General features: G+C 44.4%; 3 protein-coding genes and 1 non-coding gene across 4 annotated transcripts; 2 read left to right on the plus strand and 2 right to left on the minus strand.

Moving 5' to 3' along the window:
* The first annotated feature begins 1,083 nt into the window (after nucleotides 1–1,083).
* LOC112089806 lies at nucleotides 1,084–3,657 on the plus strand. Its single transcript, XM_024160558.1, has one exon. It carries the CDS (start codon nucleotides 1,084–1,086, stop codon nucleotides 3,655–3,657), a length of 2,574 nt encoding a protein of 857 aa, XP_024016326.1.
* On the minus strand, nucleotides 1,666–1,772 carry LOC112090068. Its single transcript, XR_002901427.1, has one exon. It is a non-coding gene; the product is annotated as a small nucleolar RNA R71 (small nucleolar RNA).
* A 13,104-nt stretch (nucleotides 3,658–16,761) lies between the features above and the next one.
* LOC112089807 lies at nucleotides 16,762–19,259 on the plus strand. The gene is made up of 3 exons (XM_024160560.1): nucleotides 16,762–18,415; nucleotides 18,527–18,956; nucleotides 19,082–19,259. The coding sequence occupies exons 1-3, from the start codon at nucleotides 16,762–16,764 to the stop codon at nucleotides 19,257–19,259; spliced, it is 2,262 nt and encodes a 753-aa protein (XP_024016328.1).
* Nucleotides 19,260–26,110: 6,851 nt separating this feature from the next.
* LOC112089808 lies at nucleotides 26,111–27,392 on the minus strand. The gene is made up of 3 exons (XM_024160561.1): nucleotides 27,222–27,392; nucleotides 27,077–27,161; nucleotides 26,111–26,664 (listed from the first exon to the last, which is right to left on the minus strand). The coding sequence occupies exons 1-3, from the start codon at nucleotides 27,390–27,392 to the stop codon at nucleotides 26,111–26,113; spliced, it is 810 nt and encodes a 269-aa protein (XP_024016329.1).
* Between the last annotated feature and the right edge of the window lie 425 nt (nucleotides 27,393–27,817).

A 27,817-nucleotide genomic window follows, 5' to 3' on the forward strand; every position in this document is an offset into this window, starting at 1 on the left:
ATCATCCGCGGAGCACCTGCTCCCGGTTTGGACCCTTCGTGGAGCACCTGCTCCAGACGGGAGAAAAATAAGGAAAACATCTTTACCTAATCTCAAGCCGCGTGAAAGGAATAAAAAGAGTCCAAGCCGCCTATCTTTTCTTCGATGCTTTCTTTTTACAATTTCCTGAACCAGAGAGTTTTTACTTGTAAGTTTTTGGGAGAAGAAATCTGCTACACTTGAGAAGAATTCTGAACCCTATTATCTCTTCTGCGATTTTTAATCCATGAATTCCTTTTCATCTGTTGCTGTGTTTCTTTTCTTTATGTCTGAGTAGATCTCTTAGCTAGATTAAAGCGTTCAAAGGATTTCATGAGTTAAAGGATTAGATGCAAATAGGGCTTGATATCTATTGTCTTCACCATTGTTAGACTTAATGCTTAGGTTGAATTGATCACTCAATCTGCGATTTTAGGTTAATCTATTCATCAAAATTGTAATAGGTTGCTAGAATAAACATTGGTGAGCGATTTGTCCTTAGCCAACGACAGTTGAAGTTAAGGCAAATCGTGAACAGATCAAACCTGCTAGCTAATGCTTGTCTGCAATTTCTAAGTTCAAACGACAGTTTAGGATTTAGGTTGTTAGACAAAATTATCGAGATCACGACAGTGGATCGATAAGCTTTTCTGTTTGAGTTCGAGACTTGCGTTACACTTGTGCCCTGAATAGTCATCTGGTTCTTATCTCTGAAATTCCTGCGAATTGCTTTGGTCTAGTGCTTGTTTTAATTTGAATTTAAATCGTTGTTTGCCATTCTGTTTACTTTTTAGTTTTTGCAACAAACCATCTTTCGTCTTAGCTTTAATTCAATCCTCGCAAAGTCATAGAGTAACACTGGTCCTCTGGATTTCGAATCCTTTATATTACAACTACATCACTGTTCTATTGCAGTAGAAACTAGGAGTCCATCTAGTGTGAATCAAATTTTGGCGCCGTTGCGACGGGGACCAATTCGTTACCTTTGATTTTTGGTTTGAAATTCAGACTAAGGCTTTACTAATTTTTCTCTCTTGTTCTCTTGTTTGCGTGTGTTTCAGGTGTATGTCAAACATATCCACAAGGAGCAACTGCACCGATCTTGTTTCTTTGTCGAACACCGAGCTAGCAAGAGTCGAGCGAGAAAACAGACGTCAAAGGCCTATTCAAGCCAACATGGGCAATCAAGGCAACAATGACAACATGGCTGTCGAGCTACAACAGCTTCGACAACAATTGGAGCAGCTGCAAAAGGCGCAGCAAGACAGGGAGCAGCCACAGCCTGCTATTGGAGACAAGGACAGTCCGCACGCTTACTATCACAACAGGGCTGCGATTGCTCCTCCAACCATTCAGAGGCAAGACTTTGAGATCAAACCTCAGCTGATCTCATTGGTGAAGCAGCACCTCTTTCATGGGCTTCCTGCTGAGATTCCGATGGACCACATCGAGAATTTTGAGGAGATTTGCAGCACGACTGGATCAAATGGGATACCAGCCGATTTCTTGAAGTGCAAGCTTTTTCCATTCTCACTTGCGGACAAAGCTTTGCGCTGGCTGAAGTCATTACCACCTGGGTCATTAACTACATGGGAAGAGTGCAGATCAGCATTTTTGGACCATTTCTACACTAAGGCAAAAACTGCAGCTCTGAAGAACAAGATCTCGTCGTTTAAACAGCAACCTGGTGAAGCTTTCTGCGAAGCTTGGGAGAGGTACAAGGAGTACCGAAGAGAGTGCCTTCACCATGGGTTCTCTGATGAGCAGATTCTGTCAACCTTTTATGATGGTGTCAATTGGGATTACAGGAATGCTTTGAATGCAGCTAGCAATGGCGATTTCATGACTAAGTCCAAAGAAGCTGCTTATGAGTTGATTGAGAACTTAGCTGCAAGCTCCAGCAACAAATCCCAAGAGTATGACAGGTCTAGCAAATCAGTTCATAGTGTGGAGTTGAGCAAAATCGATGAGCTTACAGCGAAGGTGAATCTGCTGCTGAGAGAGAACCAGAGATCTGTGCATTTTGCTGATGAGGTCGGTGATGCACCTCTTGCTCAAGAGTTTGTAGATGCAGAGAATAATGATCAGATGGAGGTAAATTTCGTGAATGGACAAGGGTATGTGCAGAATCGCAGTTTCAACAACTTCATAAGCCACCCGAATTTATCCTACAGAAGCAACAATGTTGAGAACCCTCAGGATCAGGTCTATCCGCAGCAAGGAGTGCAGAATCAGTCAGGATTTCAGAAGAACTTCTCCAGCAACTTCCAAGGAAAGCAGTTCATCACCAATCAGAATCGATTTCAAGGTGGAAATCAGCAGAAGTTGCCTTTCACAAGTCTACAGCCTTCTTCGAGTTCCTCAAATAACTCGCAGGATGAGCTGAAAAACTTGATGCAACAGCTGCTGGTTAATCAGCAAAAGTCTTCCATGGAGATTAATGCCAAAGTGGACACCATGTACAATGATTTGAATGGCAAGTATGAGGCTGTGTGGACTCATGTGAAGAAGCTGGATGTTCAGGTAGCTCAGACTGTAGAAGCTGTGAAGAGATCACCTGGAACTCTCCCTGGAAAAGGTGAAAACCCCAGGAATGAGTTTGTGAATGCTATTGAGCTTAGAAGTGGGAAGACTCTACATGCTGCACCAACAAGCTCTGTCTCAGAAAAGAGGAAGGAAAAGGACGTGGAGCACCTGCTCCAAGAAGAGGAACCAGCTCATGACGTAAAAAAGACGAAGGAGCACTCTTCCTCCATCGGAGCACCTGCTCCAAAATCTGGAGCACCTGCTCCAGACGTAGATTTGACGAGGGAGCACCCTGAGCCAACGAGGGAGCACCTGCTCCAGCCCCCTGCTCCAGCAAACATTCCTGCAAGAGTTTACACGCCTAAGGTACCTTACCCAGTTCCACCAAAGAAGTCTCGCAAGGACTTAGAGGATGCAAAGTGCAGGGAGATGCTGAAGGATTTGACTGTAAAACTCCCTCTAGCTGATGCTGTTCAGATGATACCAGCCCTTAAAAGATACATGAAGGGGTTAGTGTCTGGGAAAGCTGTTGAGGAAGAGAGTGTCATGATGGTTTCGAAGGAGTGCAGTGCTGTGCTTCAGAACAAAGTGCTGAAGAAGAGAAGTGATCCAGGAAGGTTTGTTCTCTCAGTCAGGATTGGGAATGTACTGTTTGCAAGGTCTCTCTGCGATCTGGGTTCAAGTGTGAATCTGATGCCTTACTCTGTAGCCAAGCGATTGGGTTACACCAGATTCAAACCGACGAAAATCTCGCTGGTATTCGCTGATAGATCAACCAAATTCCCTGTTGGTATACTCGAGGATCTGCATGTTCAGATAGGTGATACACTCATTCCAGCAGATTTTGTGGTTCTGGAGCTTGATGAAGAACCCAAGGATCCTTTGATATTGGGTCGATCCTTCTTATGCACAGCTGGTGCAATCATAGATGTGAAAGGAGGAGTGATAGATCTCCAGCTGGGAGATATGGTGGTGCGATTTGAGATGAATAAACTCTTCAAGAAACCAATGCTGGACGGACAGACATTTGTCATAGATGATGGTTCAGGCATTGCTGAAGAGGTTGCTGAAGAGGTTTTGGCCATCGATCCTCTGGAAGTTGCACTCACCTAAGCTGAAGGAGAACATGGGTATTTGAGTGAAGAAGCTGATGGGTTTGCAAAAATGCTGAATGCAAGCACGAGGATGCAAAGGCTGGTGGCGTACATGAGCTTAGAAGGCAAGGAGAGCTCACCTGCAGAAAAAGCCGACGGAGCACCTGCTCTGAATCCTGGAGCACCTGCTCCCGACGGCTTGATTGATGGACCTTGGAGCGAATTGAGAGCTCCGAAGCTTGAGCTCAAACCCCTTCCTGTGGGGCTCAGGTACGCGTTTCTAGGACCCAATTCGACATTCCCTGTGATAGTGAACTCTGAATTGAACAATGTAGAGATTGCCTTGCTTCTTTGTGAAATTAGAAAGTATAGGAAAGCTATAGGATATTCACTAGATGACATTCCAGGGATTTCTCCTGATCTTTGCATGCATAGAATACATTTAGAAGATGAATCAATGACTTCTGTAGAACATCAGAGGAGGTTAAATCCGAATCTACAAGATGTTGTAAAGAAAGAGATAATGAAACTTCTAGAAGCTGGTGTGATCTATGCGATTTCAGATAGTAGTTGGGTTAGTCCGGTTCATGTAGTTCCTAAGAAAGGTGGCATCACTGTGATAAAAAATGATAGGAATGAATTGATACCAACTAGAACTGTTACTGGGCATCGAATGTGCATAGATTACAGGAAATTGAATGCTGTAACTCGCAAAGATCATTTTCCTTTACCATTTATCGATCAGATGCTTGAACGCTTGGCTAACCATCCTTATTACTGTTTCTTAGATGGTTATTCAGGTTTCTTTCAGATCCCAATCCACCCGGATGACCAGGAGAAGACGACATTCACATGTCTTTATGGCACCTTTGCATATCGCAGAATGCCATTTGGCTTGTGTAATGCTCCAGCAACATTCCAACGCTGCATGATGTCGATTTTCACTGACCTGATTGAAGACATAATGGAAGTTTTCATGGACGATTTTTCTGTCTATGGAAGCTCCTTTTCTGTCTGTTTGTCTAATCTGTGCAGGGTCTTGCAGCGGTGTGAGGAGAAGCATCTGGTGCTTAACTGGGAGAAATGCCATTTCATGGTGAGAGATGAGATCGTGCTGGGACACAAAATCTCAGAGAAAGGGATCGAGGTGGACAGGGCAAAGATCGAGGTGATGATGAGTCTGCAGCCACCAACATCAGTCAAAGGGGTTTGCAGTTTTCTGGGCTATGCAGGTTTTTACAGACGCTTCATCAAAGATTTCTCGAAGATTGTCAGACCCCTGACGCAGCTGCTGTGCAAGGATGTGAAATTCGAGTTTGATGATGCATGTTTGGAGGCATTTCACAGGATAAAAGGAGCTTTGGTCAGCGCTCCTATTGTCCAGCCACCAGATTGGGAACTACCTTTTGAGGTCATGACCGATGCTAGTGATTATGCAGTGGGAGCAGTGCTGGGACAGAGGAAAGAAAAGAGGCTCCACGTCATCTATTATGCTAGCCAAACACTCGACGAGGCTCAGTGCAGATATGCCACAACTGAAAAGGAGCTTCTTGCAGTGGTTTATGCTTTTGAGAAGTTCAGGTCCTACCTTGTTGGGTCGAAAGTTGTTGTTCACACAGACCATGCAGCTCCAGCTCTGAAATACCTGTTGACGAAGAAGGATGCCAAGCCAAGGCTCCTTCGATGGATCCTTTTGCTGCAGGAGTTTGATTTGGAGATTAAAGACAAAAAAGGGATTGATAATGGTGTTGCAGACCACTTGTCGAGGCTGAAGATAGATGATGACATTCCACTAAATGACAGCCTTCCTGATGAACAAGTTTACGCCATAGATGTTTCTGGGTTCGACGAGCACCTGCTCCCCACCGGAGCACCTGCTCTGACGATTTTTTGCAACCAAGTTGACATAGATCGGCATTCTGATTTCCCATGGTTTGGAGAGATTGCAAATTACCTTGCTGCAGAGCAGGAACCTGCAGGTTTTGTGGGAAACAAAAAGAAGAAGTTTCTGAAGGATGTGAGGCACTACTTTTGGGATGAGCCTTATTTATACAGGCATTGCTCTGATGGAATCTTCAGAAGATGTGTAGCTGATTAGGAGATACCAGGAGTGTTGTTTCATTGCCATGGATCCTCTTATGCAGGCCACTTCGCCACTTTCAAGACTGTGTCAAAAATTTTCCAGGCTGGGTATTGGTGGCCCACTATGTTCCGAGATGCGCAGAGATTCATATCCAGGTGTGACACATGTCAGAGACAAGGAAACATCAGCAGGAGGAATGAGATGCCTCAGAATTTCATCTTGGAAGTAGAGATTTTCGATGTGTGGGGTATAGACTTCATGGGACCTTTTCCATCATCTTATGGGAATGAGTATATTCTGGTGGCAGTTGACTATGTGTCAAAGTGGGTGGAAGCTCTGGCTAGTCCCACAAATGACGCAAGGTGGTTTTAAAGATGTTCAAATCTGTCATTTTTCCCAGGTTTGGTGTGCCGCGAGTGGTGATTAGCGATGGAGGCTCTCACTTCATCAACAAAGTCTTTGAAAACTTGTTGAAGAAGAATGGTGTAAGGCATAAGGTGGCGACCCCATACTATCCTCAGACGAGTGGGCAAGTTGAGGTTTCCAACAGGGAAATCAAGAACATTCTGCAGAAGACTGTGAGCACCACAAGGAAGGATTGGACAGTGAAGCTTGATGATGCTCTTTGGGCATACAGAACAGCTTACAAAACACCTTTGGGAACTACACCATTCCACTTGGTGTATGGAAAAGCATGTCATCTTCCAGTGGAACTTGAGTACAAAGCTGCTTGGGCAGTGAAGCTGCTGAATTTCGATGCAAAGAGTGCTCAGGAGAGGAGAGTAATGCAGTTGCATGAGCTGGAGGAAATTAGGCACCTGGCATATGAAAACTCGAAGATTTACAAAGAGAGGACACAAACTTTCCATGACAAGAGGATCCTCAACAGAAGCTTTGCACCAAACGATCAGGTATTGCTCTTTAACTCTAGATTGAAATTGTTTCCAGGGAAGCTGAGATTGAGATGGTCTGGACCATTCACCATCAAGGAGGTTCGACCATATGGAGCTGTAGTGTTGCTGGACACTAAAGGAGGCGAGTTTGTTGTCAATGGACAGAGGTTGAAACCATACCTTGCTGGTCCAAATATCGCAGAAGGTGAATCAGTCACCTTAAGCGATCCTCCTCAAGCCTAAATGGTTTTCCAAGTCAAGCTAATGACTTAAAACAAGCGCTTGGTGGGAGGCAACCCACCGGTAAGAGTCTCTAACTTTGTGTCTTTCAATTCTTAGCTACTAACTTTGTTTTTAGGTTCTTTGTTTTTGAAAAAAAAAAAAAAAAAAAAAAGAAAGATAAAGCAGGTAGAGAGGTTTTCAGCGATGGAGGTGAAAAGAAGAAGAAGGAGGGAGCAACCCACCGGAGCACCTGCTCCATCTGCTAGGTTGGTTGCTCACCACGTAGAATTTGACGAAAGAGCACCACAGCCCCCACCGGAGCACCTGCTCCAAGGGGTGCTCACCACGGACAATGCGACGAACGAGCACCCTGCTCTAGTTTGGAGCACCTGCTCTGCCAGGGTGTTTGGCGCTTCCAGGTAAGTTTTTGGGGAAAATTGGAGTTTTAATGGGAACGCAGGGGCTAGTGTGCAAATTTTAACAAAAAAATTATTTTACACAGAATTTTACCCTACCTGAGTTTCCCTTTTTTTTTAAAAAAAACCCCGACCCATAAACACCTCCTCCTTCCTCCTTTCTTCTTCGCCATACTTGATACTTGAGCTCAAATCCCAGATTTTTCAAAACTTCACCGATTTCAACGTTTTTTTTTTTTTTTTTTTGAGTCTAAGTTCATCGGTTTTTCGTCTTCTCTCCGTTTCTGCAACCAATTTCGACACCCAGCAAAGGTATGACTCGCAATTCCCTTTTTAATATTTCTGCGAAATTTTTAAAAGGGTGCTTACTTCTATCTGTGTGTTGATTTCGACCTATGCGCATGTTTTTGATGTTGCTTTACTTTGGTTGTGGTGATTTGGTTGCAGACTCTTACAGCGTCAGCGTCCCGGTCGAGCACAGTATCAACTTTGGAGTTCAGCTGGCGCAAACCATATGCGCAGTGAGGACCAAACCTTTTGGGAGTTCGCAGGTCGTTTACATTGGGAGTCTCCTCACAGCGCTCTTCACTTTTGCTCATATTCCTCTTCGGTATGCTACAAAAGATGTGAGCCGGAGGAAGATGGACACAGCCCATCTGCGGACTTCAGGTTTTCTATGCGATGAGAACACCTACAGCTACAAAGGTGCTTACGGAGTTGCACAGCGCACGCCTCTCCCAAATCCTGCCATGACTGCACTAAACACTGCAGCTAACCTGCGTTTCCTGATGGAGGTGCCACTTTTAGCTGATGCAGCACACGACGGAGCACCCGCTCCGAATTCTGGAGCACCTGCTTCGAGTTCCGGAGCACCTGCTCGCGCCAGTTCTTCACGCTATCCACATTCACCGCAGGGAGATGAGGAGCTGCCTGACTACGTTTCAGCTGATGCTGGTGAGTTCGATTTGGCTCCTATCTCTGATGATCCTGATGATGCAGAGTATCGGAGGTGGATGGTCGCGTCTACAAAGAAGAACAACAGCCTCATGAAGAGGTTGTTGCAGATGCTTACCAGTGGATGTCGTAGCAGCACAGCGACCGCAGCCAGATCTCCGGAGAGGCACCCGAGACGCAGACGTCGCACTGGTGGATCTGGTAGTGAGAGCCCAGAGGACACCACCACTCACTGACAGCTAGTAACATCTCTCTACCACCATTGTATTATCCGCCTTGGTTTCTTTTCTTTTATTTGTTTCGACAGGATTTTTCTCTGCTCCTATTTGTACACCAGGGACGGTGTATAATAAGTTCGGGGGAGGATCTTGTCATCTTTTGCATTTTCTTGTGTTTTTCTTGAGTCAGTTTTAGTTTGTTTCTTTGAGTCAGTTTGTTATATGAGTCAAGTCAAAGCTTGTGGGAATTAGGACCAATTCTATGATGATTTCAGACCATTTGTGAATCTTGACCATCTTCTTCTAGTGATTATTGCTGCAGAATCATCTAGATCGACTAATGGAAAATCCAAAGACAAAGCAGTAGACTAGAGGAGCCCAAAATTCTTGACACATCCAATGAACCTGAGCTAATTTTTCAGCTCTTCATTTTCCTCATCGATCAGGTTAGTGCTCATAGGGCTTGACTCCTCATTCTTACCTGACAAATAAAGACCTGTGTGATAGATTTGGTATTCCTCTCTCATGTTCTAAGCATCGTTTTAGGCTGTTTCTAAAAAAAAAATGAACAAAAGGCAGAAAAGATTGAAATGATTTTCTTTTAGAAGTAAAGGGTTAGGAAAATTTCCAAGGATCCCATTATTTTACTTCTAAAGTGGAATGATCACACAAGGGATGGAAGCGAGGGGTAGGAAAATTTCCTGTGACCCCATTATTCGCCTACACCTTTGATAAGTGAATAAGTTCGGGGGAGAGGAAAGGTACTTTTGTGTAGTATGGTCAATTTGTTAAGGTACAAGTATGGGAACGAGTCTAGAAGGTCCTTAGCACTAGTTTTATTGATGAGATTCAGCAATGATGGGACATGGATGATGTTATGAAATTGAGGGACTAATCTGGAAAGCTGCAGCGTCTACGGAGAAGTACATGGAGGTTAGATTTTTGATTGATTTTGCAGCAGATTGTCACATGCCTTGGTCAGGTTTACGGTCTTTTGAGTTTTGCGAGTTCCCAGCTTTATTCAGTCATTCTTTTGGAATTGAATTTGAGTTTGTTTGAGGACAAACAAGGATTCAAGTTCGGGGGAGTTGATGAGTGGAGATTTTGACTCATTCTAACCTGTGTTTACTAATTGTTTTAGGAGTTTTTGGAGTCTTTTCAGGAAGTTTCAGGTGATTTAGAGACCTTATCAGAGGATTGGAGTGTTTAGGAGGCATTGGAGCAAAAGGAGATGCATTGGAGCAAAAGGAGATGAATTTGAGCAATAAGGAGCTATTTCACACGCTTTTGGAGAAATCATCCGCGGAGCACCTGCTCCCGGTTTGGACCCTTCGTGGAGCACCTGCTCCAGACGGGAGAAAAATAAGGAAAACATCTTTACCTAATCTCAAGCCGCGTGAAAGGAATAAAAAGAGTCCAAGCCGCCTATCTTTTCTTCGATGCTTTCTTTTTACAATTTCCTGAACCAGAGAGTTTTTACTTGTAAGCTTTTGGGAGAAGAAATCTGCTACACTTGAGAAGAATTCTGAACCCTATTATCTCTTCTGCGATTTTTAATCCATGAATTCCTTTTCATCTGTTGCTGTGTTTCTTTTCTCCATGTCTGAGTAGATCTCTTAGCTAGATTAAAGCGTTCAAAGGATTTCATGAGTTAAAGGATTAGATGCAAATAGGGCTTGATATCTATTGTCTTCACCATTGTTAGACTTAATGCTTAGGTTGAATTGATCACTCAATCTGCGATTTTAGGTTAATCTATTCATCAAAACTGTAATAGGTTGCTAGAATAAACATTGGTGAGCGATTTGTCCTTAGCCAACGACAGTTGAAGTTAAGGCAAATCGTGAACAGATCAAACCTGCTAGCTAATGCTTGTCTGCAATTTTCTAAGTTCAAACGACAGTTTAGGATTTAGGTTGTTAGACAAAATTATCGAGATCACGACAGTGGATCGATAAGCTTTTCTGTTTGAGTTCGAGACTTGCGTTACACTTGTGCCCTGAATAGTCATCTGGTTCTTATCTCTGAAATTCCTGTGAATTGCTTTGGTCTAGTGCTTGTTTTAATTTGAATTTAAATCGTTGTTTGCCATTCTGTTTACTTTTTAGTTTTCGCAACAAACCATCTTTCGTCTTAGCTTTAATTCAATCCTTGCAAAGTCATAGAGTAACACTGGTCCTCTGGATTTCGAATCCTTTATATTACAACTACATCAATGTTCTATTGCAGTAGAAACTAGGAGTACATCCAGTGTGAATCAGGACTATAAACCAAAGCGCTTGATGGGAGACAACCCATTTAGGTACTTATTTGCTTCTGTTTAGCTTTCTTTTTTTTATTAAAGTTTTGTTTCTTTTATTTTAGACAGACCTTAGTATGCCACAAAAGAGAAAAGAAGAAAAGGAGCTGACCGCGGCCAACGGAGGTTCAGCCATGGCCAGCAAGCATTTTGCCGCGGCCAGCAAGCATTTTGCCGCGGCCAGCACCATTCGGCCAGCTTTGGCCATTTCTACCTTTACCTTGATTCAAATCCATCCAAGTTAGATCAAGCACTACTCCACATCATCCACCATCCACTATTCAACATCCTACCACCACCACAACCACCTCACAATCCATCACCAACACCAGGTAAGTTTTCTTTTCCTTAGTCTTTTTAAGTTTTTCACATACTCTATTTCTCATCCTTGCCTGATTTATTTTATATTGAGGACAGTGTGATTTAAGTCTGGGGGAGGATTTCATCCCTTTCTAACCACCTTTTCTTGCATGAGCCTTTGCATTCTAGATTTTTCTTTAAAATGTTTTGATTTTTCTTAAAACTTTTCAAAAGTCTTTTGAGTTTCAAAAAGTATTTTCAAATTTCAAATACAATCTGAGGGAATATTGAAAAAACCGATGATGATAACCAACCTGTTTGCTTCTACACCAATTATTCATAAAATGCTCTTTCAAGGTTTAGTACTAGACTAGGCGGTAACTAGAGTACTTACATTACGGAATCCCACCAGAGGACTTCTATTCATGGAGATATTTTCTGACAGGATATACTAGCTCACTTTACTTGGACTTAATCTTGAAATCTAATTTTCACATCAATGGTTTTAAGAAGGCATCATGATATACATCTAGGACATCTTTACCTTATTGTTACCAGTCTTTGTTGTCCTAGATGGCCAGTTCATCTTTAGCTGGTACCTCACCCTTCACCTAAACCTTTATGTTCAAACCTCATGCATTCTCTCTTAAGTTTATATTGACAGATATGTGTAAAAACGCCGGAGAGGGAGCAACAACACAGTTTTTAGTCACTCAAGAGGACTGAAAGAGACCAGAAGGGAGTGTGCCAGAAATCTTATGATGCCTCAGAAAAGCTCATTCTTAAAGGTAAATTTCGTGCTCTTTAAGACTCCAAGTCAAAAGACAGTTTCCCCTTTCAAAAGAAAAATCGTAAAAAGAGAAAAAGAAAGAAAGAAAAGGAAACTAAGAGCCTAAAGAGTCTTAGAAGCCGAAATCATTTGAGCCAAGGCATTAGGTATTAACTTAAGGAGTTATGGATTCACAAATGGACAAAAATCCAAGTCTGGGAGAATTATAAGGAGAACCTGAAGAAAGGAAATCAGAAATCTTAAAGCAAAGAGAATGTGACTGAAACTGTGGAGGCATTTACAGTTCCATCCTCTCTTGCTGTTTTGCATAATGTCTTGTCTCTCCAGAAAAAGGTAACCCTAAACACATCAAGCCTTACCATTAAAAAGCCTTTTGATACCTAACCTAGAATGCCTTGTTTAATATCCTTTTGATGAGAATCACTGAAACCTTAATGAATGTTAAGAGCTAGTTGACTGGAAGTTAGTTCTAAGTGTGTGGATTTTTGCATGACGGATTAACGGACTAGTTATGTTTGTATTTCGGTGAGAATTTTCTAGACTTGATCTGATTGATGCATTGTCCATAATTAAGGTCTAGAGAGTATGATTGCTGATATTTTTGAGTTCCCTCTCATGTCTATTGAATGATATTTTTCCAGATTAGATCTTGTTTTGTTTGAGGACAAACAAAGTCTTAAGTCTGAGGGAGTTGATAACACCTGATTTTGACCCATTTTCACCATTGATTTCAAATGCTTTTTCAAAGGTTTTAATCAGTTTTAGGAACTTTTATTATGATTTCCATGTATTTGTAGTTTCAAGGCTCTTTTCAGGAAACTTAGGGAAAATGATGGCAAAATGGAAGAAATCCACTTTTCTAGCTCAGAGTCAAACCGTCAGAAGTTCAGCCTCAAATGAAGACTTTCTCACCGTCTGATCCAGCTCAAATTTGGATATAATCAAGAGGCGACAACCAGCTTTCCATAGCACTTTACATCACAAAGATCCTACGGTGCAAGCAAAAGATACATGGAGAACAAGTTGACCCAGTTCACCAGTCCCTGAAGACTCTCACCCGCGGAAAACACAAGTTTTACCTGCCCTAGAAGACTCTCACCCCCGGTGGACCTTAGGACGAGCCACAAGGCCCAACATCAAAGCCCACTTCGCCATTCCTCTTCAGAAAAACCCTAAATGAGACCTGAAAGACTTTAGGACCTATAAATACATTGTTTAGCAGCCATAAACGGGTGTGTGCTCCTGTAATGAGATTTTGAGCCACCAACTTTGTTTTTCTAGGGTTAGGCGATGGAGATGGGGATTCTTCCCCAAATCCATTGTTCTTTCTCCTTTTTATCTTATTAAGTTTTCTGTTTCATTCTTTTGCATTCTTCTATGTCTTTTATCATTCATTGCATCATGTAGATTAGTTCCAGAGAGTCAAGTTGTTTTTAAGATTTCAAAAGGCATACATATCGACTAGGATTTCTATAGTTCTAAACCATATTCTGGATCTCATCTCTTCTAATTTTTTCATATTGCATGAAAGTAGATTCATAACCTATTCTCTGAGCCCAGGATCGATCAGAGCCACGAGAGTGTTGTATCAGATCATCCATACCTAGCTTCAGAAGAACATAGTCGCTATAGGAGTCAAGAGCTACCTATAGAGAAGATGTGAGCAGATGAATTCAGTGTCTAATGCATGATCTTATTTTTGACATGAGAGCGAGAGTTAATTGTCAGATCTGAGTGATTAGTTGATTAAGATTATGAGAGTTGGTTAATCATACATATGTCTATTCTAGTTCCATGCAGATCCCAAAAACAGATGAAGATAAATCGCCTAGAAGCTAATTTGAGATGCCATCATACATCGATTAGAGTAAACTGGAGAAGTCTAAGTCGCCACATATGAGTTTAAGAGTTTATAGTTGAGTCGATATGCTTGAGATATTCTTTTAACAATTCATCATGCATTGCATCTTATTTCTTGTGAATATAAAATTAGGTTTAGTTTAGGATTCTTAACCAAAAACCCCAAAACTTTTATTGGTTTATGACTTTGCTTACTTCCAAGTTTGTTGTTTCTTGCAGATTAGACATCCTCCCTATGGATCGACACCCTAAGTCTACAATGTACATCTGTGCACTTTCAGATTTTAGGGTTTTATAATTTTAAAACTTTCTTTATGGACCAATGGGCTTGTATGAAAAACAACCCTGCGCCCGTAGCCCATCAGCAGTACGCACCGCATCAATATAAATGGATAATCAAGGGGGAGTGTTATAAATATATTGATTATACATTTGGAATGGCTTTTTCCCCAAGATTCTTAGCTACTAAGTATTCATCCCCCTTGGACATTCATTCCCCTTGGATCACTTTGTCCCCAAGTTTCTAAAACTTTGTCTCCAAGCTTCTCTACTATATATAGGTGAGTCTAGCTTTGTAAATAATACAATCTAGTGAGAGAAATAAGAAGAGATCTTTGATATTGTTCTTTATTCTCCAACTCCCTCTCTAAGTCCCTCCTCTTTAGTACTTACTGTTGGAAGTGAAAACCGCACCCTCGGTTTTCTCCGGTATAAATCAAGATCGGCACGAATTAAGCCCAGTTTACAAAGAAATTGTACCGAGAAAATTGGGCCGGGCGAGTCCTTGGGCCGAACAAAGCCCAATAAACCAGAGTCGGTCGAAACTTCTCGAAGGAACCGAAAAGAATCCAGAGTTCGGATGAAATAGGAAAGTTTCCGAAAAGAAAAAGGAAACTATAGAGAGAAAAAGGAAACTTCAGAGAGAAAAGGAAGGTCTCCTCGGTCCCATATCGAAGAGACGCTCTGAGAAGACCGACTTAGAAGGTATATATAAAGGAAGAGGAATCGACACCAAAAGACACAAGAAATTCCCGAGAGACTTAGAGACGGAGAACTCAAGACATTCATTAGCTTCTTCGTTTCTTAAGTCTTAGTTCGTTTATCACTCACATAAACGAACTCAGTTGTATTTTTGACCGATCTAATAAAATACAAATTTCTGATCTAAATTACTGTTTTGTCCCTTGTGTGATATTCATATATCAACAATTGGCGCGGCAGGTAGGGGCTTAACAGAAAATTCAGTTTTAGATCGGATTACGGAAAAGATCGATCCAACGATGACCGACCCTGTCAACACCCAGCATGAAGAAAACCCTCTCAACCAGGGGAACGGCGACAACCGAGCTCCCGTGGAGGAAACGGAAGGAACCCCCGGCGAAACTGTCGGAACCGGAATTGGGAAAACTCCCCCAGGAGCCCTTGGAACAGAATTGCTATTCCAAGTGTTCAATGCACAGTTCGAAGCTATCAACAAAAGGAGCAAAGAATGGTTCAGCCAGATGGCGGCTCAGATTGCAGAGCTCAGCCAAACCCGAACTCTGCTGCGGACTCGGAACATCATCGACGACCTCAACACAGAGAATGATCCAACACCACCAGACCTGAGTCGTGACGCCGAGTTCGAAGCAATGAAGGCACAACTCCGCCAGATCACTTCAAAGATTCACCAGGCAACGAGTGCTGCACCAGAGAACGATCGGGTCATTCAGGATATGCAGAAGACACCCTTCACACCGCGCATAGCCGGAACGCCCGTCAGGCACCTGGTGAAGCTCAAAATCAAGACCTACAAAGGCAACACCGACCCCTGATACTTTTTGATCTCGTTCAGAATCTGCATGAACCGGTACCTGTTCAGGTCAGCCAAGGAGAAGGACGCAGTCCAGTACCAGCTGTTTGTCGAAAGTTTGGGAGGAATAGCCCTCGACTGGTTCTCGCGACTCGAGGCAAACTCAATAAACAATTACAAGGAACTTACAACGGCATTCGTCAAACACTTCTCCATGTTCATCGAACAGAACACCAAGAACTCTGAGCTATGGCAGATAGCTCAAGACGCAAATGAGAGCCTTCGCAACTTTATGCACCACTTCGAAACGATAGTCGCCCACTGCACGATCATCAACAAAGCCGCTCTCTTATGTCTACAGAAGGGAGCTCGGATAAAAAAGAAGCTTCCGAAGCGCAATCAAACAAAATCCCCCGCAGACCTTGGAGGACGCACTACACCGAGCTAACACTTATATTGCGGAAGAAGAGGAGGAAGCAGCCCACAAACAGAGCTACGCGGCAAAGCAACCCAAACGACCAAAGACCGACACTTATGAACTACAATCAGATTACGGAAGAGGGTACGAGAATCGCAAAAAATTATACGCCAACGCCATCCAACAACCAACCAAGCAGTAGAAAACCAAGTGGATCCGTAGTGACGAAGACCAAGACGAATCGCTGTTCTCCGAATTCCACAATTGCAAAGGACATAGCACCGAAGACTGCAGACACCTGCGGGAATACTTGCTTGCATAGTACCGGAAAGGGCAAATTTCACTTGATGACTTCCACCGTTTAACCGCCCAGAGATTCAGGTCACCCCGGCCTAACAATACACAACCCGAGAATACTGTTGCAAAGGATCTACCGGCTTCGCCACCGCCTCTGCTGAATCCACCCGCCCAGCCTGAGCAACCGAAACGTAATCGCGATGAGCAAGCACCAGAGAACCATACCCCCAAAGCTAGGAAACGCGTCAACATGATCATGGAAGATATCGAAGCCTGCACCTATTTAGTCCGGGCCATCACCGAGTACAGTAGACAGGCCTCAACCGCACTTAAACTCTTGCACGATCCTCCAAAGGGAACCCCTTTGATATTCACTGAAGCCGACACAATCGGATTGCATAAGCCGCACAACGATGCTCTCGTTGTCGAACTCCTTCTTGACGACGTCGAAGTTAGCCGTATCCTCATCGATACCGACAGCTCGGTCAACATAATTTTCAAAGACGCGCTCGACCAGCTCGACATCCCATCTGACAAAATCGAACCTTGAGCCTCTCATAGGATTTGATGGCGAACGTTGTATGATAGTTGGCACGGTGAAAATCCCGACCTATCTTGCCAGAGTTGCGAAGATCATCCAGTTCCTCATCCTCAACAAATTGGCAATCTACAACGCCATCCTCGATACACCTTGGCTCCACGCAATGAAAGCAGTTGCCTCCACATACCACCAGTGCCTCAAATTCCCAACTCCATACGGCATTTACACCCTCCGAGGCAACCAAGCCATCGCCCGATCGTGCTACATCAATAAGTGCAAGCTTCGCTCAGCCAATCAAGCTTGCGTCATCAGCTCGCAGGGCCCGACCGCCGACCTCATTGTCCAAAAAACGAAGCCTAAGCAGGAAACCATCACCCAAGTCTGCATCGATGAGCTGCGACCAAAACGCCAGATCAGTATCGGCGCCGAGCTCGACCCAAAGATCCCTGACACCCTCGTTCATTTCCTGAAGCAACACTCATCCACTTTCGCATGGTCAATTGAGGACCGATCGATCCACAGATCGCCTGTCACGAGCTCAACATCGACCCGACTTACAAACCGATCAAACAGAAGTGCCGAAAACTTGGACCAGAAAAGGCACAAGCCGTTGATGAGGTTAACGATTACTAAAGGCAGGCTCAATCACAAAGGTCAAATACCCCGACTGAGTTGGAAAACCCCATGGTCATTAAAAAGAAGAACGGCAAATAAAGAATTTATGTCGACTTCACCGACCTCAATAAAGCGTGCCCCAAAGACAGTTTCCCTTTGGATCGATCGCCTTGTCGAAGCAACCGCTGGGAACGAACTCCTCTCCTTCATGGATGCATTCTTTGGATACAACCAGATCCTCATGCACCCCCAAGACCAGGAGAAAACGTCATTTATCACAGATCACGACATATACTGCTATAAAGTTATGCCCTTCGGCTTGAAGAACGCAGGCGCAACGTACCAACGTCTAGTCAACCGAATGTTCGCAAGCCAACTCGGCCGGACCATGGAAGTCTATATCAACGATATGCTCGTCAAGTCACTTGTCGCCACTGATAACGTCGGCCACCTCCGTACCTGTTTCGATATTCGCGATGGAAGGAAGTTTAACCCCACCAAGTGCACCTTCGGCGTAACATCGGGCGAATTCCTTGGGTACATCGTCACTCAACGAGGCATCGAAGCTAATCCAAAGCAGATCGCATCTATACTCGAACTCCCGTCTCCAACAACCAAACGTGAAGTTCAACGGCTAACTGGACGTATTGCGGTACTCAATCGATTTATATCCCGATCAACGGACAAGTGCTTACTGTTCTACACCCTCATCCGTGGAAATAAGCACTTAGAGTGGAACCAAAAGTGCGAGGAAGCTTTTACCAAAATCAAAAAGTACCTGTCAACTCCCCCAGTCCTATCCAAGCCCGAGACCGGCGAGACGCTTTACCTTTATATTGCGATCTCAGAATATGCCGTCAGCAGCGTACTCGTTCGAGAAGACAGAGGCGAGCAGAAGCCAATCTTCTACATCAGCAAGTCCCTTCACGGCTCAGAATATCGATATCCCACCTTGGAGAAATTCGCCTTCACCGTGGTTATCTCAGCACGAAAGCTACGCCCTTACTTCCAGTCACACGCCATCGTCGTGTTGACCGACCATCCACTTCGCACCTTCCTCCACGGCCCAAACCAGTCGGGCTAACTCGCCAAATGGGCCATCAAACTAAACGAATATGACATCGAATACCAAGGCAGAACCGCGATAAAATCCCAAGTCTTAGCAGACTTTTTAATCGAACTGCCACCAGAGCTCGTGGAAGCGAATCCGGCTATACAACCATGGATACTCCACACCGACGGCTCTTCTCCCCATAAGGGATCTGGCATCGGCATTCGCCTCAAATCCCCCAATGGCGAAATCCTCGAACAATCATTTCATCTCGGCTTCCCCGCATCAAACAACGAGGCCAAGTACGAAGCAGTTATTGTCGGGTTACGCCTCGCCAAAATAATCGGCATCGAACATATCCATGCCTACTGCGACTCTCAAATGGATGCATACCTAAAAATCCTCAAAGACCTTGCTTCAGAATTCTCGACCTTCGAACTCACAAAGATACCGCGGGACGAGAACGCCTCTGCTGATGCTCTGGCTGCTCTCGCAACTAACTCTGATCCCGACCTCCGGCGAACAATTCCAGTTGAGGCAATCGAGCGACCTAGTATCGAACTTGCTCCGTATGCAATATTATTACGAGACGCCGCGACTATGAAGCCCATCCCAACCTTGCACCACGCCTCACCAGAAAAAAAAAAACTAAGGAAGTTGTCACCGATCTCGACGTTGATATGAATGAACAAAGCAACAACGAGTCCAATCCAGACAATGAGTCTGAAGGACAACACGTCCCACTCGACATCGAAGCTGAGGGCGATGACGAGCCAGAGGTCTGGACTTTGGAAATCGTTGGATATATTGGCAATGGAACGGTCCTTACAGACAAATGGGCAGCTCGGCGGCTTAAGGCTCGAGCAGCTTGATATGTGGTCATTAAAGGCACTCTCCTTCGATGGGACGCATCCGGCACACTTTTGACTTGTGTTCACGGCAACGACATCATGAAATTTATGCAGAAAGTGCATGAAGGAGAAGGAGGAAATCACTCTGGAGCTCGCTCTTTGGCATTCAAGATCAAAAAAGCCGGCTATTCTTGGTCCACTATGCTCTCGAATTGCGAGAAATACGCCGCACGATGTGAGAAGTGCCAATGTCACGGGCCGATGATAAACCTTCCTACCGAACTCCTAATGACCTCCACCGCACCATATCCCTTTATGCGCTGGGCAATGGATATCATCGGCCCGTTTCGACGATCTACAAGCTAGAAACAGTACTTTCATGTCGTTACCGATTATTTCATTAAATGGGTTAAAGCCGAGGCGTATCCTGAGATCGTCACGGACAATGGCACTCAGTTCACTTCCATAACTTTTACCAATTTCTGCGCCAAGTGGAAAATCCGCCTAAGTTTTTCCACTCCGAGGTACCCGCAAGGAAACGGGCAAGCCGAAGCCACATACAAAACATTATCGATGGCCTGAAAAAGTGTCTCGATACGGCAAAGGGGACATGGGCGGACGAACTCGACGGCGTCTTATGGTCTCACCGAACTATTCCGTGACGTTTTACCGGTCAATCACCTTTCTTTCTCGTGTATGGTACGGAAGCTATGTGTCCTGCCAAACTCAACGTTTCTAGTATTCGCCGAACTATGCTCACTCAGCAGCCCGACGTTAACAAATACATGATGCTCGACACAATCGACTTAGTCGAAGAACACCGCGAACGAGCGTTACTCAAGATACAAAACTACCAATAACTGGCAGCTTGTTACTACAACAAAAAGGTTAAAGGCCGTCACTTCGAAGATGGTGATCTCGTACTTCGCAAAGTTCCAGAATACCAAAGAAAATAACGCAGGAAAACTAGGTGCGAACTGGGAAGGACCATATCAAGTCATGAAAGTCGTTAAACCTGGCATTTATCAACTAATGAAGCTCGACGGAATCCCGATCCCAAGATCCTGGGATTCAATGCATCTTAAACCATATTACTACTAGGTCGTTATTCCGATCTACAAAAAAAAAACCCTTCGAACTACTTAGTTCAGAGAGGACACCTTTTGTACTTAGAACTACAAATGGCTTGATCCCTTTCAAAAGGGTACGTAGGCAGCTCGTCACCGAGTCCAGGTATAACAACAATAAAATTTTATTAAATAAAAACGTCTAAGTTTTAGTTCGGTACTCACGAAATACCGAACTCCTACTTTACCTACATCGACTTCCTGACCAGTTGTTCGATAGCATTCCGCATGAGTGCAAACTTAAAAAGTCGAGATCCGTCTCGCTAACACCCACACGGTGCCGTGGTAAACTCCACATTATAAAGCCGGGGCCAGTCCCGCACTAAAAAATCTAAGTCACCAAGAACAATAAGCCGAGCCTATCTCGCATACTTAGGTTTGACTTAGAAAACCTTGAGCTCGTGTCATGCATTTACAAGAGTTCGACCAACTCACTCTTCCAATGCGATACGACTCATTTGGGTTCCCCAGGCCGAGCTCAATGCTTGCACCCAAAGCCAAACTCCTCAGATTCGCACCATAAGCCAATTTCTCAACACTTGCACATATAAGCCGAGTTAACGCAACTCGCTACAGAAAATTAAATTAAGTTCGAACTAAATTCATTAAAAACCGATCTGTTACTTAGCAAATTTGGCTTATGACAAGAAAATAATAAGAATATACTCTACGCAGAATAATAAAGCCAGATAGATAATGAAAACCCACCAAGGGCAAACGAGTTCAAAAATCAAAACCCACAGAGATTGAAAAAGCATACAAAATATAAAGACCCATAAAAGGGCAATTGAGTTCGATTCAAAGAGAAAGAGAGACAAGGAGAATAAACAGTCTTAGAAGCAGCGGTTTGAACCGCATTGATCATGTCATCGTTCAAGCCGAACTGCTCGACTCCTGCCTGATCTTGTTCTCCTCCGATTGGAATATCGGCAGGAGCTTCCTCGTCAGCCTCAGGGAACGGCGACATCCGCTTGTTCTCTTCAGTAAGGACGTGCGCGTCGACCGAACAAAATTCTTTCAGCGCTGCTGCATGCTTAGCCTCGAGCTCCGCCACCATCTCGGAAGAGACCTTGTATAGACCTTTGTTCTTCAACTTCTTGATGAAGCCGAGAACGCCGGTAAGCTGATTCACTACCAGATAAGCCTTGTGAGCACGATCAGCGTCGTCCAAACTTCGGATGACTTTCTATAACCGATCTCTCCAGAGAGCAACCAAACCTTGCAGCCGCTCCTTGTCTCGTTTGAACTCCCGAGAAATAAGAGCTTGGGCTTCCGTCAGTTCAGCCTTGACGGCTTTAAGTTCCGAGCTCTCTTGCTTCAGCAGATCAATAGCATTACGGAGCTCTTCATGAAGCTCGGTAGCAAGACGGTCGTCGACCTAGGAGATCCGATCCTCCAGCTCTGCCACTCTCATATGCTTGTCGTATAGAGCAACTTCATATCCCGCGACCAAAGTATTGGTCTGACTAGCGAGCTGCAAGTAAAAACAAAGTCAGAACTGAAACTTCGGAAAGAAATAAAAAAAAAAGAGAAGAAAGGGATAAGCCAGAAAATTACCACGGCAGTTGTATTCGCGATTCCTTTATACAAATGGGGGAATCGGAGTTCGGAGATCTTCGGAAGACTTGGGACCTCGCTCGAGATCTTGTGGTACAGATCGGCGCAGGCATCGATATTGTCCTCAAAAGGAACCTCTTCGTCATAGTTAAATCAGACCTTGGCCCTTTTAGCCGGTTCTGGCTCAGGAGAGTGCTCAGCACGATCTCTTTCTTGCCTCTTCTGGGAGCTCGAGGCTTCAGGCTGATCCCGAGGAATCGCAAGGTCCGATGTCGTGGGAATCAGAGGATTGAGTTTTGCGGCAGCATCTTGGGCCCGAGAAGAACCTTCAATCCTCTTGATTTTCTTTGAGGACTTCTTCTTCTTCAATTTCTTCTGACCGGCTTGGTCAGGTGAGTTCGCGGCCAGTGGCACTTCATCGTTTTGCTCTGCGACCCCTTCGGTAGTGGGGACGGGGTCTGGAACCGCATTGTTCGGCTCTTCCTCAACGAACAGGTTAGGAATCTCGGTGAGTGAAAGCATGTTGGAAGTCTGAGTTCGTTTGGCTCGTGGCTTTGGTGTTTTCCGTCTAGGAGGAGGACGAGGCTTTCTAGCTCGGCTCTTTGGCTTCAGAGGCTTCGGTTCCCTGGCAGAAGCTGAAAAGCGGGATAAAATACGTAAGGAGGAGTTCGGAAAAATTCAAGTAGAAGAAGAAAAATAATTAAGTAGTTTTACATGATTTCTTAGCTCGGCGTTGAAGTAAAAGACTTGGAAGGTGACGACCTGCGAAGATAGGCCAAAAAAGAGTTAGAAAAATATGCAAGCAGAAATCAAAAGTAAAATGAGATCGTCTAAATCTACCGATCGGAATCTTCCACTCCGACTGATTAGGGATGTCAGCGTGACTAACTGTGAGCTCGTTAATTTTGAGAAAGAAATATTGGGAGTCCCAGTAATTGTATTTATTGGGATTCCCAGTCACTGTGAGCTCCTTCTGCGGTTTAGCAATTGCCGCGAAGACGCATGAAGATTAACCGAAAAAAGGTCTTCAAAAAGTCGGCTAGTTGGATCCTCATTGAGATGGGCGCACAAAGTCCGAAAGCCTGTGTAGTTTGTCATTGACGCTGGCATCATCTAAGTGAGAGCTACACATCGCAAGTTGCAGTCACCGAGAAGACAGGAAGGAATCGGAAAGGTGAGCCCACATTGCGTGAAGTAGGTCAAGTAGATGCAGAGGAAGTCCTCGGGAACGTCCCATGGGCGATCTCCAGTGTCGGGAGTAATGAAGACAGCCCCCTCTGTGATACAAATCTCCTAAGACCGGACACACTTGGGCAATGGAGGTTGATAAATCCTTGGCTAGATCAGATGCACGGAGTAGATGCTAAGGCGTGAGAGTGTGAACTCCAGAAAATCTCTGGGCCCAGACTCACGGTGATCGTCACAAACAAGGGGATGGCTGCACCGAGTTAAGAATCCGTGGATCTAGGATGACAAGGCGTGAGAACAAGTTCCTGAAAATCCTTGTGCCCCTAAAACTACTTGAACGAATTACTTAAGCTAGATTGATCGAAGGCTGCGTTGAGTCCGATGAAAAATAACTCAATAAACCGAAAGAAAAGATTCATGAGGCTGACCACCTAAGAATCGAAAACAGTTCTCAAAAGAACAAAGAGAAAATCTCAAAATTTTATTAAGTTGAAAGTGAATGAGTTCCAGAATGAGAATACATCGCGTTTAAATAGAAGGGAAAGCAGGCGAAGATCCATGCTTAGGAAATAACTAAAAACATAAATGTTTTGACTAAAAAAAGAAAATGTTGAATAACTCTTCGGCTGGCCCTGGACCGACTTGGAGTTTTTTGCGAGCAAAAGCCGGAGGATTGCTTGTCGAATTAGAGGAGCTTGTTGAAGAAGAGCTCGGCTCTGAAGGATCATGACGATCCTCCGGGAGGATTTGATGAGAAGAAGATTTGATTGAAGAATCGGAAGACATTTTTAAGATCGGTTAGTTGAGGTCGGAAGAAGATTTGAAGAAAGGTTGAAGAAAATGACGAACAGATTGAAGATTGATCGAAAAAGTTTGAATAAGGATCGGAAAACTTGAAGATTGATCGGAAAATTTGAAGATCGATCGGAAAGTGTGAATAAGGATCGGAAAACTTGAAGATTGATCGGAAAACTTGAAGATCGATCGGAAAGTTTGAAGAGCGCGGAGAAGATAGAGAGAACTAAAGAGAGCTAGGGATGAAAAAACTGGAGAGAGAAGTAAGAGAGAAGGAAGAGCGGCGTACCTTATATATGCTGATGCTGGGATAATGAATGCAAGGTAAGTTCATCCTTACAAATAAACAGTGAGAATCGTGGTTTCTTGATTTCCGTGAAATTCTGGAATTCACGCGCTTAATTCGAATTATGAAACGACCAGGAAAACGATGGACCAAATTTTCTGAGCTCGATTTGTAACCTAATTTTGAAAAACGACTTGAATGAGTTCGACTAAAAGCAACCCCCATTTGCCGAACTGAGGGGGGGGGGGGCTAACTGTTCGGTTTGTCCATCGGTTTGAGGGTGACAGGTGGTGGAACTTGGTATCCCTATCAGAGACTATGGTTCTAGGTACACCATGCAACCTAACAATTTACCTAAAGAACAAATCGGCTACATTAGATGCATTATCTTTTTTATGACAAGGGATAAAGTGGGCCATTTTCGAAAATCGATCTACAACCACAAAGACTGAGTCTCGTCCTTTCCCAGTTCTCGGTAGACCTAAGACAAAGTCCATAGAAATATCGGACCAAGGTGAACTAGGGATGGGTAATGGCGTGTACATACCTGGTGGCTGGCTTTTGGTTAGCAAACTTACAAGTAATACACCGGCTACAGATCCGTTCCAAGTCCCTTTTTATATGTGGCCAGAAGAAATGGTCTTGGAACACACTAAGAGTCTTGGTAACGCCAAAGTGTCCCATTAAGCCGCCACCGTGTGCTTCCCTAACCAAAAGGTCACGAAGTGAAACATTAGGTATGCACAATCGGTTTTCATAAAATAGAAAGTCATCATTTCTAAAGTATTTGCCATTAGCAGATTTAGAACAAGTTTGATAAACTTCCTGGAAGTCTGGGTCAGAAGCATAAGATTCTTTTATCATCTCAAAACCGAGTATCTTGGCATCCAAAGTGGAGATCAGTCCATTTTGCGTGTCGCTTGTTCAGTTTCTGTTGCCCCTTAAGATGTTTTAGCGAATGGTGATCTGTGTGGATCACAAACTCCTTTGGCCAGAGATAATGTTGCCAAGTCTATAGAGCGCGAACAAGGGGATAGAGTTCCTTGTCGTACATGGAGTAGTTCAATGTGGCTCCACCCAGCTTTTCACTGAAATAAGCTATGGGCCGCTTTTCCTGAGTCAGGACCGCACCGATACCTATACCTCAAGCATCACACTGGATTTCAAAAGTTTTAGTAAAATCAGGTAAAGTGAGTAAAAGGGCGTGAGTAGGCCTGTCTTTTAGGAGCTGGAAAGCTTCATCCTGGCCGCGTCCCATTTAAAGCCAACATTCTTCTTTATGACCTCGGTGAGTGGGGCGGCGAGTGTGCTGAAGTCCTTGACAAACCGTCGATAAAATCCGGCCAAGCCGTGGAAGCTCCTAACCTCACCAACGACACTATCTGCACATAAGGTATACTAGGCCACTCCTGAATCGCCTTGATCTTTTCCTCATCCACCTGGATTCCATTAGCTCCTACAACAAAACCTAGAAAAATGACACTATCTGCACAGAAGGTATACTTTTTCAGGTTACCAAAAAGCCGTTCCTTCCTAAGTACTTCTAGCACCATTCGCAAGTATTCTAAGTGTTCGACCAAGGTCTTGCTGTAAACCAAGATGTCATCAAAGTACACGACAACAAAGACACCTATAAAAAATCGCAAGACATGGTTCATGAGGCGCATAAAGGTGCTGGGCGAGTTAGTCAAACCGAAAGGCATGAAAAGCCATTCGTATAAACCGTGCTTGGTTTTAAAGGCTGTCTTTCACTCGTCTCCCTCCTTCATCCGTATTTGATGATATCCACTTTTTAGATCTATCTTAGAAAACATGCAAGACCCGTGAAGTCCATCAAGCATATCATCTAAATGGGGAATGGGATGTCGATACTTTACCGTTATGTTGTTTATGGCCCGACAGTCAACGCACATGCGTCATCATCCGTACTTCTTTGGCACAAGCAGAACCGGGACCGCACAGGGATTCATGCTCTCCCGAATGTGTCCTTTCTCCATGAGCTCTCCGACCTGTCTTTGTAGCTCCATGGTTTCGACAGGGTTAGTTCGGTATGCGGGTCGGTTAGGCAGAGAAGCACCTGGAATGAAGTCTATCTGGTGTTCAATCCCGCGTATAGGTGGCAAACCGCTGGGGCTCTCATCCGGAAAAACATCCTTAAATTCCTGCAAGAGGGGTAAGACACTGCTCGAAAAATCCGGTTGTGGGTCAGTTAGGCTAGCCAAAGCAGATTTAAACATGAGTAGGACGAGAGATTGTTTGGTGTGCACCGCGTGCTTAAGCTCACAAGATCTTATGAAAAAGGTCTCTTTACTCACGAGTGTTCTCTCAAAGGCCTTTTCTGGGGGTTCTCTCAGACTCTCATTTTTGGTTGTGGTGTTTGAGGGCTCACTCACAATACTCTTTCCTTTGCTGGTTTGCTCAAGTTTTACTGATCCAGGTATACATCTCGTGGTGACAAAGGCGCCAGGGTGATCTTTCGGCCATGGTGTTCAAACGTGTGCTTGTTGGTGAATCCGTCATGAATGGCCTTTTTATCAAACTGCCATGGACGATCTAAGAGGATATGACCCGCTTCCATAGGCAATACATTGCAAACTACCTGATCTTCATATCGGCCAATGGACAAGGGTATCGTCACCTGTTTGGTCACCTTCAACTGTCTTTGGTTGTTTAACCAACGGAGGCTTTAGGGCTGTGGGTGCTAGTGTGTCTCCAGACCGAGCTTCTCCACCATAGTGGTACTAGCGACATTCGTACAACTTCCATCATCGATGATAAGGCTGCAAACCTTTCCCAGCACATGCCACGGTGTGTGGAACAGGTTCTCCCGTTGGTCTTCCACTTTTACCGGTTCCTGGGCTATTTAAACTCGCCTTGCAACTAACAGCTCTCCCTCGGCTGCATATTCCTCATCGTCTTCATCATTATATTTAGGACCAGTGTCTTCTTCTTCCTCGGACACAATCTCACCTGAATCAAGAATCAACATGGCATGCTGATTAGGACACTTATTCGCGTAATGCCCTTTACCTTGGCATTTAAAGCACTCGATGTCTCGCGTCCTGGCCGGTGTAGCCTCGGCTTTTCCTCGGTAGTCAGCTGTGGAGGAACTTGGCTTGGTTTCTGGTTTAGGCCGTGTATCGGACCGGGCTGGATAAGTGGCTTTGTCTTCTCAGTAGTTCGGCCGAGAGCTGGTTCCATAGGTGGGTCGAGAGGTTCTTTTCCTCTTGAACTGTTGTTCCACCAATATGGCCTTGTGCAACATCTCGGGTAAGCTCGCGTACTCCTGTAACTCTATTCGGTCTTGTAGATCCCTGTTCAGACCACTTAGAAATCGGGCCATGGTCGCGTCCGTTGTCTCATCCAAATCGCCCTTTAGCATAAGCTGTTCCATTTCTTGGAAATAATCTTCCACGGTTTTTGTTCCCTGAGTCAATCATCGGAGTCTAGTGTGCAGCTCCCGGTTATAGTGGGCTGGAACAAACCTGTGTCTCATCAGGGCTGCCATCTCATCCCAGGTATAGGTCGGAACCCATTTCTTTTTCGGTTAGTCATCACCTGGTCCCACCAGTCAACCGCGTATCCGTGGAACTCAGTCGCGGCCAAATTCATCTTCTTTTGCTCGG

The sequence above is a fragment of the Eutrema salsugineum genome, unplaced genomic scaffold (assembly GCF_000478725.1).
Source record: "Eutrema salsugineum unplaced genomic scaffold, Eutsalg1_0 scaffold_11, whole genome shotgun sequence".
Classification (NCBI taxonomy): domain Eukaryota; kingdom Viridiplantae; phylum Streptophyta; class Magnoliopsida; order Brassicales; family Brassicaceae; genus Eutrema; species Eutrema salsugineum.